Source organism: Tachypleus tridentatus, chromosome 2 (genome assembly GCF_004210375.1).
Source record: "Tachypleus tridentatus isolate NWPU-2018 chromosome 2, ASM421037v1, whole genome shotgun sequence".
NCBI classification, from domain to species: Eukaryota; Metazoa; Arthropoda; class Merostomata; order Xiphosura; family Limulidae; genus Tachypleus; species Tachypleus tridentatus.
The window spans coordinates 136,918,368-136,935,708 of record NC_134826.1 but is presented as its reverse complement, the minus strand read 5'-3'; the positions used below and the strand labels follow the sequence as shown (position 1 = coordinate 136,935,708).

Sequence of the window (17,341 nt, the reverse complement as noted above, 5' to 3'; positions counted from 1 at the left end):
TGAAACCCCTTATGTCAGTCCCCCTCCGAGTTTGATTACAATCGTTTCACCAGTTTACCAGTTATATAACTGGTTCTAAGTTTGAAGCTATTTACTTCATGTGTCTGTTTATATACATGTATGTAAAGTTACAAAAATACACTGAGAACGTTAAATGTGACTGAGAATTGAGAAGTATACGAGTTTGAGTATTGACAGAACATAGGCCTAATGTTTTGTTTGTTACAACAATACCGTACTCTGCCCTTCTGTAACAGCTAGGCTTAGCTAAATGTGCCAATAGAAGAACTTCAACGATATTGTTCCTTTAACTACTTTATTTATTTCCCGTTATTTGTTAAAATAATAATGGCCTCGATTCATACTCGTATAAACATTGTATTTTTATACAAGGTCAGTAAAAACTGTTTACTTAAAAGGGTAGAAGGAATCGTCAGAAAAGTAGAAACAAACGGAGTAAAAATGTAACGGTTACTTTTTGAAACCTTCAGTTAAGGAATCGAAAAAACACAAACAAAGAAAGCAGGATATAATGTTGACATTATTTTCTCAAACTACAGATCCTTATTTTGACTCCATGTTTACAGTTTTTTATCATTTTAGTGAAGTCGAGGTATGGGTTTGTAGCTTGTGAAAATGATGTAATGATAACAGTATGTTGTGGTAATGTTAGTATGAAGCAAGTTTAAATGTGCTTTAAACGGTATGTTTTCACGTACATGTTTTTACACTAACAGTAATGGGTATTTCTTGGCAACACGCACAACAACACATGTATTTTAATGTAGTTCATTTTTAGTTGTTACGTCACTGTGAAAGAAATTACGTTTGAAATTGATTTCTTGTATTTCCTCACAGTAGAAATGCCCCCCCCTCCTTCCTTGACATCTTTCAAGTGACTAAATCCACATAAAATTATCCAAATGTTGTTGTTTAAATGTGCTTGGAAACGTGGGTTTACTTCTAACGTAGCTTTCGGAAGACTTTCAACATTATTAATATCCATATGGTTTCAGCTGTAAGTATAATAACTCTTTGTGAGTTATATCTACTTTGTAGCTGAAATATCTATAGGTAGTAATACTCTGTTAAAGTAAAAACCAGAAGATATAAAATAGTTCTGAAGATGACTATCCCAGATGAACTTAATTATGCCATCAGTTCAAGACGAACATTTTTCCACCACCAGTCCCAGATGAACATCTTTACACCACCAGTCCAAGACGAACATTTTTCCACCACCAGTCCCAGACGAACATCTTTACACCACCAGTCCCAGACGAACATCTTCACACCACCAGTTCCAGACGAACATCTTTACACCACCAGTCCCAGACGAACATTTTTCCACCACCAGTCCCAGACGAACATCTTTACACCACCAGTCTCAGACGAACATTTTTCCACCACCTGTCCCAGACGAACATCTTTACACCACCAGTCCCAGACGAACATCTTCACACCACCAGTCCCAGACGAACATCTTTACACCACCAGTCCCAGACGAACATCTTTACACCACCAGTCCCAGACGAACATTTTTCCACCACCTGTCCCAGACGAACATCTTTACACCACCAGTCCCACACGAACATTTTTCCACCACCAGTCCCAGACGAACATTTTTCCACCACCAGTCCCAGACGAACATCTTTACACCACCAGTCCCAGACGAACATCTTTACACCACCAGTCCCAGACGAACATCTTTACACCACCAGTCCCAGACGAACATTTTTCCACCACCAGTCCCAGACGAACATCTTTACACCACCAGATGAACATTTTACACCACCCCAGATGAACATCTTTCCACCACCAGTCCCAGATGAACATCTTTCCACCACCAGTCCCAGACGAACATCTTTACACCACCAGTCCCAGACGAACATCTTTACACCACCAGTCCCAGAGGAACATCTTTACACCACCACTCCCAGATGAACATCTTTACACCACCAGTCCCAGATGAACATCTTTACACCACCAGTCCCAGATGAACATCTTTACACCACCAGTCCCAGATGAACATTTTTCCACCACCAGTCCCAGACGAACATTTTTCCACCACCAGTCCCAGACGAACATCTTTACACCACCAGTCCCAGACGAACATTTTTCCACCACCAGTCCCAGACGAACATTTTTCCACCACCAGTCCCAGACGAACATCTTTACACCACCAGTCCCAGAGGAACATCTTTACACCACCAGTCCCAGACCAACATCTTTACACCACCAGTCCCAGACGAACATCTTTCCACCACCAGTCCCAGACGAACATCTTTCCACCACCAGTCCCAGATGAACATCTTTACACCACCACTCCCAGATGAACATCTTTCCACCACCAGTCCCAGATGAACATCTTTCCACCACCAGTCCCAGACGAACATCTTTACACCACCAGTCCCAGACGAACACCTTTACACCACCAGTCCCAGAGGAACATCTTTACACCACCACTCCCAGATGAACATCTTTACACCACCAGTCCCAGATGAACATCTTTACACCACCAGTCCCAGAGGAACATCTTCACACCACCAGTCCCAGACGAACATTTTTCCACCACCAGTTCCAGACGAACATCTTTACACCACCAGTCCCAGACGAACATTTTTCCACCACCAGTCCCAGACGAACATTTTTACACCACCAGTCTGAGATTAACATCTTTACACCACCAGTCCCATATGAACATATTTACACCACCAGTCCCAGACGAACATTTTCACACTATCAGTCCCAGACGAACATGTTTACACCACCAGTCTGAGATTAACATTTTTTCCCACCACCAGTCCCAGATGAACATATTTACACCACCAGTCCCAGATGAACATCTTTACACCACCAGTCTCTGATTAATTTCCTTACACACCATTAAAAGTGTACAGGATTTCTTAACTGAACACTTTAAGTTTTGGAAAACAATGATCTAAGTTTGAAAGAGATGTGTTACGTGTTCCATAAACTTTGTGACCAACCAGAATATTCCTGCTTTAAATAAATCTTCATTTTGAACACTATCTACTAATACAGATGTGTTATATAAATCTAAAATATAATTTAGAACCCAAACCTGACTTAGAATCTTAATGTTGTGTGGGGCCTAAAACTAGTTATAATATTAACCCAATATAGAACATAACCCAAGAATATAATCTCCACCTGGTATGGAAGATGGATATTATAGAAGTCTAGGTGTATTAATTCTATCAACCATCTACAAAAAAAAAAAAATATCCATATTTATGTAGTAGAGTTTGAAGCTACATGTTTGTTGTTCGTTCATTCTGTTACTTTCTGTTTATAATAGAGGGCACATATAGATGCTGATAACAGAAATATGTGTTAAAATTTCACATAATATTTGATTCATGTTATGATCTCGATTCAACACACTCATACCATGTCTTCATTTTCAGTACCACCTGGCATTAACTCTATTAATCTGAGAATGAACTCTCCAAGAGGTCAACCCCTTGGGCCTATAAATCCTGGGGTAAGTTGCACTGTGTAGTGTTAAAAATTTAAATATTTTTTTTATTGGAAATGCAATAATCAACATTCTTTTTAGAATATCAAAACACTGCACTAGTTTCAAAAATGTGTTGTTGCAACTTAGTTGTTTGAGCCAGGTATGACTTAGTAGTTAGCATGCTGCACCATGAATCTGAGGGTTTGTGTTTCACAGCCAATACCAGTAAAATCTTACCCTACATTTTAGGGCCATGGGTGTGTTATAAGAGTGACTGTTGTTATTTCTTCATAGAACAGTATCCCACATGTTGGTGCTTGAAACTGTTAACTGCCTGCCTTCCCTTTAGTTTAGCAGATCAAAATTAGCAACGGCTATGTGAAAATAGCCCTCGTGTGAATATTAGCTGATCCACTGGATTAAGTTACATAATAAATGTTCCAATGTTTAGTTGTACCATAGTGTGTGTTTTGTCTAGAACCACAACTGAGTACTCTTTCCAAGCAAAAGAAAGATTGCTACAGATTTTTGTTCCTGTTTTGAGAATGAAATATTAACTACATGTTCATATTTTGGAAAAACAAGTGTTATGTAACGATAAGCAGAATGCTTCACTTTTGAGCCATGTAAGCTCTCATCAATCCAGTTACTCTCCAGAGGGCGTGACTGCTTTTTATTCTGAAGAAGTTATTATTGCAACATTTTGAAGAATTGACTTCAGCACATTTGTTTTTTGGTTTTTTAATAAATTTCAACTATCAGAATATACATACAATTATTACCAGAACTTTATCACATGAAAAAATATTTTTTTTTGTTTTTATTATTAACATATTGTCATTCAAAGGTATTTTTAAAATTTAAAGGATGTATTGGTTCATCTTGGACATCCAATCAACTAAACTTTAATATAAAAATAAAATACTTATATCTAACTTTCATCATTCAAATATCTTTTATCTTTACCTTTAACTTTACTGCACCTTCCACATCTGTAGGTAATCATTTCAATAGTCAGCCACCCTACTAGAAAAACAAAACTGTCGTAGTTGAAGATGGTTTCTATCCTGCTAAAGTATATAAGCAAGGAAGAAGAATCTAATGATCTAGTTTGTGTAAAGTCATCAGTAGTTAGCCAATAAAAATAAAAGAAATTTCTTTAAACTTCTGATTGTGAAAGGACAAGAATTATACATATATATATATATGTTAGTTTAAGAAGAAAAAGGAATATTTCTCTTTTTATTTTCAGAACTATGGAACAATGAGGCCACCAATGAACAGTGCAATAGGACCAGGAGGACCTGGAATACTTCCTATGTCAATGTAAAGTTTTTATTGTCTTCAAATAATTTTGAGTTTAGATTTTTAATCAAAAACTATAAAGTTGATAAGCTGAATATAAGGAAACCTAAAATACATTTCGAGAAGGCAGTGGTGATATTTTTAAATAAAGTCTTACCCTTGTACTGTTATAACAACACATCTAGTACATTCGTTTTGGATATAGTTCCTTAGTTAAGCCAAGTATTTTTCTTAGCTGATTATTATTTGTTGTTTATATTTTTATTTACATTAAAGTTTTACTTATCTGAAGTTTTTACTTGTTAAGTTCTTATCCATATGTTTATTTCTTGTCTGAATATATAGTCTTCTTTGACTTTCAGATCTCATTATTTTTGTGTATCTGTTGTTTGTCGACATATCTTGTGCACTACATTTACGAAAATTACTTATCTTAAGACACCTTTTTAACTATTTTTAATATATCTGTTGATATCTACATGAATGTTTACATATCTATTCAAATCTGTTGGTCTGTGCGCGTTTGTTTGTTTTTTTGAATTTCACGCAAAGCTATTTGAGGGCTATCTGCACTAGCCGTCTCCCTAATTTAGCAGTGTAAGACTAGAGGGAAAGCAACTAGTCAACACCACCCACTGCCAACTATTGGGCTACTCTTTTTACCAATGAATAGTGGGATTGACCATCACATTATAACACCCTCATGGCTGAAAGAGCAAGCATGTTTGGTGTGACGGGGATTCAAACCCGCGACCCTCAGATTACCAGTTGAGTATATTAACCACCTGGGCATGCTGGGCCTTCAGAAAAAACTAACAATGTTTTATATCCCTCAACATTAGAATGAACTATGCAACCACTATATTATTGTTAGAATTCTTGAAACAATATTTCTTTCTTCTCAATATTGGTACCTTTATGTGTTTTTGTTGCATTTTTAATGTTTATTATGCTAAGAAAAAAATAGAAGCACAATATCCTATCCATTGTTACAAATGAATTTTCATTTCTCTTGTCCAACAGACAGGTACTCCAGCTTATAGAATATCATGTGTTTCACACTTGTCATACTGCAGTCATTTTGTTTTTGTTTTATGTGCATATGTATGAAGTGTGAAATACAAGAAGCTCTTGTATCCTGTGCTGAAAATAATCGTTTTTCTTTTTTTGTGAACTAGATGTTATACATGTGTACGATTTTGTTTTTTTTTCAACTGTCAGGTCCTAATTTTATGTCATACATGTGTAAGATTTTGTTTTTTTTTTCAACTGTCAGGTCCTGATTTTAAAAACATGTGCCACTGAACTAATTAAAACACTCTCTACTTGTTTGTAAAATCTTAAACTAAAAACATTTTTTCAACTTTTCTGACAGACCTGGCCCTGGTGGCAGACCATGGCAACCTAATTCATCAACGGTAAGATTTATTCTTAGACATTTGGAAGAATAAGATGTATTATTGAAACTTTTCCTGTTAGTTTTAACGTTGGCTCCAAACATCAGTTAAGATATATATTTATAATACTCACACGCAAATGTGGAAATCGAAAGTGACAAAGTATTCATTTATTCTGTTTATGTTCTCAGTAAATGACAGAATGCATTTTAAATTTTTTTCAGTTTGTAGAATAATAAAAGAAATAATTTAAATATGATTTGTAATTCTATTTCTTGGATCTTTATACATTGTTGGACTTTAACAATTTTCCACAAGGAGATTTTTGTGACAACACTTGTTTATTTTTATTTAAACCAAAGAGTTACAACCATGCTACTTAATTGTACTTGTTAGAATCAACGTAGATGTCAATATAATATTTTTATTTTGTTGTTCTTACAGATGAACTATTCCTCATCTTCTCATGGGGGTCATCGTGTAAGTTCACAATCACTACTCTCGTTTCCTGCTGATTTTATGTATAGCCCTATTATTGAATGTGGCTGTTAAAAGTGCCCAGAAAAACACATTTGTTACATTTCAACCATTATTTTTAAAACACAGAATCTTTAACTGGTGAGCTATACATAAATTATGAGTTTTTTTCAACCACCACAGTCTTGCTTATTTTATGAAATAAAGAGATATTACAGTGCTCTTGACAAAGAGGTTTATATATCATTGTAACTAACCAGTTTAGAACATGCTGTTTGCTCCAAATGTTGTCAAGTAAATGCTTTTTAATAATGCAAACTTTTTTCATCACATGTTGCCTTCATCTAGATCAGTATATTTTGTCAAGAAATATTAGTAATATTAGTGTAATGTTTCACTTCATTTTCTGGTCTTAGCCAACAAGAAATATTAATTTTACATTTCTGAGAAATGTAGTACACTATTAAAACTAAGTTACAAAGACTTTCAGGATGAAAAATAAGTTGTCAATTCTATACCAAAATTTTGGAGTTCCCTTGCCAACAGTTTGTTTCCATTTAAAATATTCGGGTGTGTGTGTAGTTTTTACTGGTACTTTATCTATATCATAGGGTCCACTACTGTCTAGTACAGGTACATCCCTAACACCAAACCCACAAGGTAAGATTTAAGATTGAATTAATTAATTCAGTCTATTCTAGGTTGTATGTCTCTATATGGTAATCTTGCATAAGAATACCTTCCATCGATGTTAACAGATACCTTTTCAATAACACAGCTTAGAATAAATTATTTAAGAATGTAGAAATACATAATTATCAAAGTATGTGTCATTAAATACTTTTATTAGGTAAGGTTTCTGGCCAGGAAAATCTGACTACATAGACCAGCATCAAATGTTAAAAAACACATGAATATTAATTATTAGCTTCTTTCACTGTCACTAACTTGTGATATTTCAGATATTGTGTAAATCAGCTTCAAATTATTTTATATAACACTGCAGGTCGATGTAGTAGATTCTTGTAATGTGGTGTGTGAATATTGTTTTCAAAAGAAGTTTCTGTGTAAGCTTTGTATACATGTTTCTCATTGTGCATTTGTTGTCAGCATAATTTTGTTGATTTTCTATATATTTTATGTGTTAGTATAACTGGATTAATTTATATGGTGTAATTAAACTTAAACATTTCTGAAATGAATTGTTAAAAATAACTTTTGAATTAAGGCTAAATTTTTACCTTGCTTAATATTAAATTGGTGTTTATTTTTATTGACGATGCGACTGAAATGGTGCTTATTTTTATTATCATTGCGACTGAAATGGCTCTTATTTTTATTCATGATGTGACTGAATTAGTGCTTTTTTATTCATGATGTGACTGAATTGGTGCTTATTTTTATTATCATTGCGATTGAAATGGTTCTTATTTTTATTCATGATGTGACTGAAATGGTTCTTATTTTTATTCATGATGTGACTGAAATGGTTCGTATTTTTATTGACGATGTGACTGAAATGATTCGTATTTTTATTGACGATGCGACTGAAATGGTGCTTATTTTTATTCATAATGTGACTGAAATGGTGCTCATTTTTATTGACGATGCGACTGAAATGGTTCTTATTTTTATTGTCGTTGCGACTGAAATGGTTCGTATTTTTATTGACGATGCGACTGAAATGATTCTTATTTTTATTGAAGATGCAACTGAAATGGTTCTTATTTTTATTGACGATGTGACTGAAATGGTGCCTATTTTTATTAATGATGTGACTTAAATGGTACTGTTTTTATTAATAAAGAGATTGCCAGTTTGTTTTTTTAATAAAATATTTAAGACTGTGCTAGTTTTAATTGATGTAAACACTATCTGTGTTTTTATTATTGAAGTAAATGATTTTTATTTAGACGAGTCTTTAGACTGGAGTAAAGTAATACAATATTAAGTTAATTCATTAATAAACAAACAGCAAAGTCTCAAACATGTAAATAATAATAACAGCACAATTTTTGTCTCATCATTAATAAAATTAGCACATTTTCAGTCATATTATAAATGAAAACAATGCAGCCTCAGTCACTTCAGTAATATTGCTGTTTTTCTTATCTTTAAAGGAACTGTTGAAGTACTATTGAATACTATTAAGACTGGTTTTATGGGCCTGAACGTTTCTGTATATATCTTTACCTCCTGACTATATGTTAAATGATTTGGGTTTTATTTAATGCTCATATTTTCTAGTAAAATGAACTGTTACCTTTGTTATATTTTATGTTGCATGTGAAACATTTATAATCATCTTTGATAGTCAAGTTTGGAAATAAAAACCTAAATCATTTATGTTACTGTTTATTCTCTGATCAAGCTAAAAAGTTTAGCAACATTGATTTTCGAGAGTACTATAGTCATATGTTATTAATTATATATGTTCAGACACAATTAACTCTGGTGGAGAAGCGATGTACACAATGATGAAACCTGTTCCAGGAGGAAACATGACAGGGGTGAGAGTTTAACTTCTGCAAGTGTTAGAACTAGAGTTAGAAAAATTTGTAATCGTTTTAATAAAGCGACTTAAGAAGAATGCTGAACAGCCAAATGTGTCTTTATCTTGTTTTGTTGTTATTCCATCTAATTGTAATCCTTGTAAGATGATTTACACATTTTTAATAGTCTGTTTCACAAAGATCACCTGAGTACACTGTGTTCATAACTCTTTGTTCAGTTTCCAATGGGTCCTGCTCCTGACGGTTCAATGGGTCCTATGGGATCCGATATGGGTCCAGCGGTAATGAATGGCATGACTTCAGGTGGTATGTTACTTTTTTAAAAGGTTTACTAATAAGAGTTTAGGTAATCTTTGAGTCTAAACATGTACTGTCTCGTCTCATCGTGTGAATTGCACGTGAAAAAGATTTATTTGTACCGTATAACTAACTGTATTGGATATTTTTTCTTAAAATCCAGTTATATACACAAATAAAGAATAAAATTGAAAACAATTACATCTTCTTTCAGTTTTATTATAAACAATAGTTTTCATGTATTACTAGATCTGTTTTCTGCTCTTTTCTTCACCTCAATATTTTTCCTTATCACTACATGGTCTGTAGTTTTTCCAGTAGTTTTTAGTAAAGTGTTATAAAATCAAAGTGAAGTAATTATCAGTTTAATTATTAAAATTCTACATTGTTGTGGCTTTTGTTTCATGATGCTTTTCCCTTTTTTCCTTTTTCTTCCAAATGTGTACATACACATAAAAAAACGAATGCTTTGCTACACATTTGCGTATGTTTTATGGACGTGTGCCACTCTGAATATATTAAAGAATGTTACACTTCCAATATTTTCTTTATTATTTTTTTGCAAAGCATAGCAGTATTTGTCACCCACTAAAGCTATGTATTTGATCTTAGGTGATGGTTTAGACGGGATAAAAGCTTCTCCTGCTAATGGGCCGGGAACGCCAAGAGAAGATGGACCTCCTATGAGTGAGTTTGGTATCCCTGGTTATGGACAAGAAAATGTAAGTTATTATTGGGTGTTAGATATTTTGTGATCTCACTGGAACAGATATATCCGAGTTCATTTTTTTATTAAACCAAATTTCATATTTTATTTCCTGGTGTTCTCTGTGTTTGTTTTCTATGCTAGTTTACTCTGCTGTGTTTAGGAAAAATAAAAGAATATTGATCAAATTGCTTAGCATAAGTTTTCAGTGCTGAGGTTTAGCCAAGAATCTAGTTGGTTTCAGTGTGTATAGGAGGCCAACTGCTGATACTATATTCTTGGGATACAGATACCAGGGGATACATCAGGAATTGACATGCAGTGCCATTTGCAGGCTTGTACTGGTCATCAGGCTTGTGCCGGTCATCAGGGCACACCCTTGTGAAATTTAAGTGCAGGATAAAGTTCCAGGTACGTTGGCAATCGGTCTTTTCACTGGAGTCGTTACCCCTCACCCTTAGTGCACTTACCTCCCTGATTCATATGTGTGTCTTCACATGATGAAGACTTAAACCTGAGCTGAGGACAACTTTTGTTACTTGTTTTTGTTTCTTTTATCAATTTTTGCAAGCCTTTTCAATTTTATGTTAATTATTCTGTATTATTTTTACTAAGCTTTTTTCTGAATGCACTGTCGTTTTTTTGTTCCTGTAGAATAGATTCCATAAAATTACCTTCTTTCTAGCATAATCTTTTGATCTTACTGTCTTATTATTGCTCTAAAACTACGCTTTTGGAAAGTGTTGGTTAATCTTTCTTTCTCAGCTAAGTCTCAGTCAAAGTACAAAACTCAGCCTTGCTGACAGAAAATTCAACAAATACTGCACTTAAATTTCTGAAAGGTAAAGCTGTGCGGAAAAACTCAGGCTACTTATTTTTTGGCAAAACTGAACGGCAGAGGAATGTTAAAAACGGATATCTTAAAATATTCAAATTACTTCACTTGTTAGTGCCAGTGAAACTTTATTTTGTTTATATTTGTTTTATATTTTTATTATTCTTTATTATTATCTTACAGAACTTATTCTTTAACTTGCTATTCAGTTTGTCTTTGGCGAGTTTCAGACTTCAATGGTAAAATTACTAACATATTTTTTCAATCTATATCACCTGTATCAGTCTTTCTTCTCCCTAGGAATAGGTTAGTTTACATTTTTTTAATATGTTTTTCTAAATTTCGTTTTTTTTACATGAAATATTTTGTGCATGACACTAGAACTCCCACACCTCACCTGCAGTCTCTGTCCTCTGTCATTCTGATAATTTATCTTAAACCTTGCAGTTTGAGATTTGCACTATCTGTTTTTCACAGATTAAGGCAACCTTTATAAAAGAATGTAGTAACAACTTCAAATTTTATTTAGTGTTATGAATATTTCCTGCTCAAGCAACTTGCTAAATTTGGCATTTCAACAAATCACTGTGATGTAAATTGTGCATCAATGATGGAAACGTGAAATATTGAGTTCTTTTTATCATAGGATCAGAATGAATCGGCGGCGATTCTGAAAATCAAGGAGAGTATGCAGGAAGAAGCCAAAAGGTTTGAGAAAGACACTCCTTCGGAACACTCAGAATATTTCATGCAATAGCTAATGCCCTGTTTGTGCTACCAAACGTTTTGCAGTTTTCCAGGGGTTAAAATAAACACAGTGTCCATCATCATATCGTAATTGCTAATTTCACCACAGAACACCATATGAAGTAATTACTAAGCCTTGTAGACAGTGGAATAGGCTTTAACAAACTCTGAAGACTCTTATCAGAATGTCATTAAATAGAGCTCTTGTGACAGATATACAGGGTTGCCCATTTCAAGATCACCAGTGTGAGATCGAAGTCTACACCACAACTAGGTGTCTTGTGGAACTGTCTTTTAATAAGTGTTTTTCTTCATTTTGAAATATACAAGAATTGAGAGACTCTGCATTCTTAAAATAGTAGCTTAAATGGTTCTGTTTAATGAATGTAGATTAGAAAGTTATTTGTGTGTCTGTCTATGTGTGTGTGTATATATATGTATTCAAGCTATTACCACAGAAAAAACTTTTGTGGAAGTGATTTTAATATAGTGGATGCTGAGATGTTTAGAATTCCATTATTGTGTTTTGTATATTTCAATTTGTATTTAAAAAAACAACACTTATATACACATCTTTATAATAATATAAGTGTAACTGTTCTTATCCTGTCACTTAGCTCATGCATATAAGTAATGCACTTGACAAAATACCCTTCAAGCATGTGATCATTATTGACATATTGCCTCTCTTCAGAATTTATCTTCTTTAAACTTGTAGAATGACATTCAAGTTGAAATTTTGTAAATGTGAACATTTCATTAGAAACTGGAATTTTATCTTAATGTGTAACTTCCTGTTGAAATATAAGTTAATTTGTAGTTTTTTTTTTTGGAGAGGGGTCACGCTATTTTAAGTTGTTCCACTTTCTGATGTAAAATTTTGTGATTTTTTTTTACATAAAGCTTGTGATCTGATGAAATTTCAGGGATTATAGATTATTTTGAATTTTTTTGTAAATTGTTTTTGTAAGAAAAACTTGTGAGCTAGATAACATTTTTGTGTAAATATACATTTGTTTCAAAGGACTCAAAGTACATCATGCACAAAACTTTTCTGCTTATAAAGTGTTTTATATAAAAGCAAAGTTTTTAAATCAGCTACGTTTTTCAGTCCTGTTTATTTCTAGTTTTCTGTTATTTGGGGTGTAAGTCGTCAAAACGCTTTAATCTTGTAATAAACAGAATAGTGTGTGTGTGTATATATGTAGAGAGAATTATTTTGTAATGTTACATTCGTGTTTTTCTCAAAACAGTAGGATTAAAAGTATTATTTAAATATTTTAAGTAAATTTAAATACTTAATATATTTATTTGATTAACAGTATTTGATTTTTTAAATTTTAATTTTCAAAAATTGTTTGCTATTAATGTAATTTACAACTTATAAATTATATGTAATATTTGTTGTATGTTAGATCCATTACCAACTATTTCTCTACGTGTAGAGATCTCGAAAGTTCATTAGAAAGTCATAAAAAGTAACTTTAGGACAAGTACAATTTTTACACCAAATACAATAATTTGGATATTTTTAGCAACAAACATGGTAGTAATTGTATTCTGAAGTAGTGGAGAGTACCTTTACCATAGTAGAATGTATTATTTGTTAACCACTTTGTAAATTTACTTTGAAAAACAAATTTGTTTTCAAAGTTTTTACATAACTGTAACTTGTGTATTTTGTAAACTGTGCTTATTAAGACAAAATACATCATCTCCAGAAGTGAATTAAACACGTGGCAGGTTTAAAAGTTAATAAATATTATGGTTAAAAAAAACTCAGAAATACATTCATCGAAAACATTGGTAAAAATGTTGTATTATTGTATGTATGCTGATGTAAATTTGGTGTAAAAAACTGTAATATCTTTCCAAATAGTGTCTGCTTATTTATTGATAGCTGCTCAATATTTTTCTTTATATTTTATACAGAAGAACAAATAATATTCTTGAAAAAATTGTAAATATACAGACACAAAAAATAACCAACACCATGGCACAAATTATAACGTGGGTCATCATGTAATGGTTCTTATTGAAGTCCCAAATTTAGTAGAAAATGGATGGATGGAGGGGAAGGGGGGTGCTCAAACATCAATGGACCTCAATTTTGAATCATCCTGGGGAGGAAGGCCTCAAAAGATCTGAATCTGTCCCTAATATATATGTCATGACTGTTTTTAAAAAAGAAATTTAACCTATTGAATGGATGACAATTCTAACTAACATGTTTATTTAGTGAAAAACAAATGCAGCAGAAGTATTGTTAGTTGGCATGAACGTTTTATTGGTGATATGTTAATGCTGAACAATATATTTCAATTTAAAAACAGAATAAAGAATTGACATTATGGGTCATCCCACTGCCAACTCACCCACAAAAACAAAGTTTTCCCAGTTCATGTCAGAGATCTTCTTGAAAAAAAAATTAAACCAAAAACTTCATTTTGATTTCTTCAGCCAAGCAAAATCCTAAAGCTGTACAGCACAGCTGAATAAATCAAAATAATTTTTTTGCTTTAATTAATATTGCGTCTTATTTCATGGAATTCATATCCACCTTAATTACAAATATATTAATTCTTAAAAATATTCCTCTCCTCAACTTTTGCATCTGGACAGAATAAATTTGTCTCAAGTTCAATTTGAACGTTTGAGTTTATTTTTTTTAGTTATTTACCACGCACGAGATAGTATGAATATTTACTAGGATGTTACAAACTATGTACATTGAACAATTCTGATTATTTCTGCAAAGAACTTGAACTGTTTCATAACCTTGATGTTCAGTGTCAATTTAAGCTGCACATGATCTATAAGCAAAATGATATAAAACAGTTTTTAAAATTTTATTTCATTACATTATCATCAGTTGAAACGTCAAGTTATATTTCTTGTGTAAAAACCAAAATTATATGCTACATTTATAAAAAAAAAAGAAATTATGACCTTGTTAAAAATATAATGTCCACTTATAAAATACGAACATATAATGAAGCATTGCATAATTGAAATTAGCATACCATGTACTTCTAGAATAAAGGACAATTATTTTCCTTCACATTTCTAATAGTTAGTTCATTATTACCCCCAGTATGGGTATTATATGTATACAATTGGTTATCTGTGTGTTTATGTTTCCGCGTGTGTATCTCGAGCACAAATAGACAGTTTCACAAGAAAATCCCATAAAAAGGGAAAATCAGTATGAAACTGTTATTTCCAAATTTGGCTACAATCTGGGTTCTTTATCACTTCGAAGTATTTTTTTTTATAGTGGGAAGATAGGACATTTTCGCTGTTTTGGATTAATAACCCTGTAAAGTGTGACCGAATTTGTACCAAGTTTCATGGACACTTTAAGGTTGAGACTCCCCATCACACTAGAAAACACGATCTGGATCATTGATCATTCTGTGTTTGAGAAGGATTTTCTGAGTTTTCGAAGATAACATTTTATACGATCACATATAAACTCATGTAATATAGCAAAGGAACTACGTGGCGAGGATACCCAATATATTTAATTGCTTTTGTTTGTTTTCAATTAGAGGCGTGTAAAAATTACATCTGAAAACACTTATGAATCAAAATAAATAAAATAATATCAAAGATGAATTTAAGAACAGTAAATAAATTAAATCGTGCATCGTTTCAAACGGTTGTTCGATATAAATAAGGCTTTAAATAACAAGTGGTGTTAAGATACAGTTATATCTGGCAGGAAGATAAAAGATTCTTCATTGTAATAATTACAGAAATGTTATTGAAAAGATAAACTGAAACGGACAACAACGAAAAGTCAAACGTTGTCCACTGGAACATTGACTAAATTAATTATCAGTTGTCTGGTTTGTTAAATTTATTGGTGTCAAAATTGGGTGAAGAGATAAAGAGGGAAATTTTCCAAACACAACTACTCAAAACCAAGACAGAAAACGTTATCACCTCTATATGGCCATAATATGTGGATTACCTTTGTCAGTGACTATTTTAAATAGTACATTCAGCAGAGGAACATCCCAGCTTGTACAAGTATTTGTGCCACCCTTTAAGATGGATTTGTTCACCCTTTGGAGTGGGCAAAGGAACAAACCAACAGAAACTTTTATGCAATACTTGTTATCATTTAAAACAAGTACATAAGAAATGAGATTAATAGATCTTTACGACTTGATGAAATAATATAGTACACGTTAAACAGCCCCCCGCTAGTAGAGCAGTAAGTCTACGGATTTACAAGCTAAAATCAGGGGTTCGATTCCCCTTGGTGGGCTCGGCAGATAGCCCGATGTGGCTTTGCTATAAGAAAAACACAAAAACGCACGTTAAACATATTTACATATTCTATATTTTTTACTTTCTTAGGGACCGTACACATCTATTCATAACGTTTGTGCTTTTTTTAATATTAATTGATACAAAACTAGTGTTACTGCTTTGCGTAGAATGTAGTCTTATTACTTAGTTTGAAGAAAAGTTAGCTAGACCAAAAATTAACAATCATCGAACGCTTAGAAAGTGATATCAAGTGTGTCAGCCCTAAAATATAAAGATTTTGTTCGTAAATGAAAGTATTTTTAATAAGTGAAAACCTTTTAGCATGCCACAGGACAAATACATATAACATGACTGGAACTACGTATCAGAGACACTCTCTATTGTTCACTACGAGGGGAGTGCTCATTCTTTAACTGCATCAAGCTTGTGGTTCTGTTGTTATCAAAGATACAACAGTGAATCAGAAAGTATGGACGGTTGAAGTGCTGCTTGTTATAACAATTGCAGGGAGTAATTAGTCAGTTACCTTATCAGATAACATCGAAGCCAGTGACATTTTTTCCTAATAATAACTACTGAAGAATTAACTTGGATCAGAAGTATCCAGCAGCTGAAAGAATTTGGTTTATTCCAAGAAGGATTTTTATTTGTAAAGAAACAACTTAATCAAATTATGGGTATGCCATCAAATTAGACAAAACATGAAAGATAAGGGGCAAAAACATTATCATGCTATTTGTTTCCAATAAAACAACGAAAACAAGGAAATAAACATTAAAATACACTTTTTGAAAGCATTATTCTTTAATAATATTAAATGCGCTTATATAATTACAAAAGTGGTACTAGATGCTATCCAGAAATTTAAAAATCGGATTTCACTTCCTGGTCTACTTTATATTTAATAAGTTGAACCAAATGTTATTGTGACAGTAAGAATACCTGTGAAGAAAGTACTTAAAGGTCATGTCATTCTTCTAGGGTCTAGTCTGTGTTCTAATCATATCACCCTTTGCCATTCTTTTCAAGTTCACAGTTTGTATTCTGATCACATCGCCTCTGTATGACTCTTCCCATAGGTTTATATTCCGACCTTATCAACCTTTGAGAATCTTCCTTAGACCACAGCTTCTGTTCTAATAATATTACTCTTTGTCACTCATCCTGAGTCTAAGGTTCCTCTTCTAACTGTATCATCCTTTGTCACTCTTCCCGAGTCTAAGGTTCCTATTCTAACTGTATCATCCTTTGTCACTCTTCCCGAGTCTAAGGTTCCTATTCTAACTGTATCATCCTTTG

At 32.9% G+C, this 17,341-nt stretch overlaps 1 protein-coding gene across 19 annotated transcripts in view; it reads left to right on the top strand.

Moving 5' to 3' along the window:
• Nucleotides 1-13,637, top strand: part of LOC143245209 (single-stranded DNA-binding protein 3-like) — a 157,914-nt gene extending 144,277 nt beyond the window's left edge. For 16 of the 19 annotated variants that reach the window (XM_076491297.1, XM_076491295.1, XM_076491292.1 and 13 more), the window contains 9 exons: nt 3,432-3,508; nt 4,737-4,810; nt 6,165-6,207; nt 6,631-6,666; nt 7,275-7,323; nt 9,103-9,173; nt 9,395-9,482; nt 10,086-10,195; nt 11,661-13,637. In XM_076491297.1, coding sequence (XP_076347412.1) covers nt 3,432-3,508; nt 4,737-4,810; nt 6,165-6,207; nt 6,631-6,666; nt 7,275-7,323; nt 9,103-9,173; nt 9,395-9,482; nt 10,086-10,195; nt 11,661-11,771 — 659 coding nt within the window. In that variant the 3' untranslated portion in view covers nt 11,772-13,637. Of the gene's footprint in view, nt 1-3,431; nt 3,509-4,736; nt 4,811-6,164; nt 6,208-6,630; nt 6,667-7,274; nt 7,324-9,102; nt 9,174-9,394; nt 9,483-10,085; nt 10,196-10,468; nt 10,591-11,660 lie in introns of all 19 variants that reach the window. The other 3 variants (XM_076491286.1, XM_076491279.1, XM_076491282.1) reach the window with 1 other exon arrangement.
• Nucleotides 13,638-17,341: the final 3,704 nt, after the last annotated feature.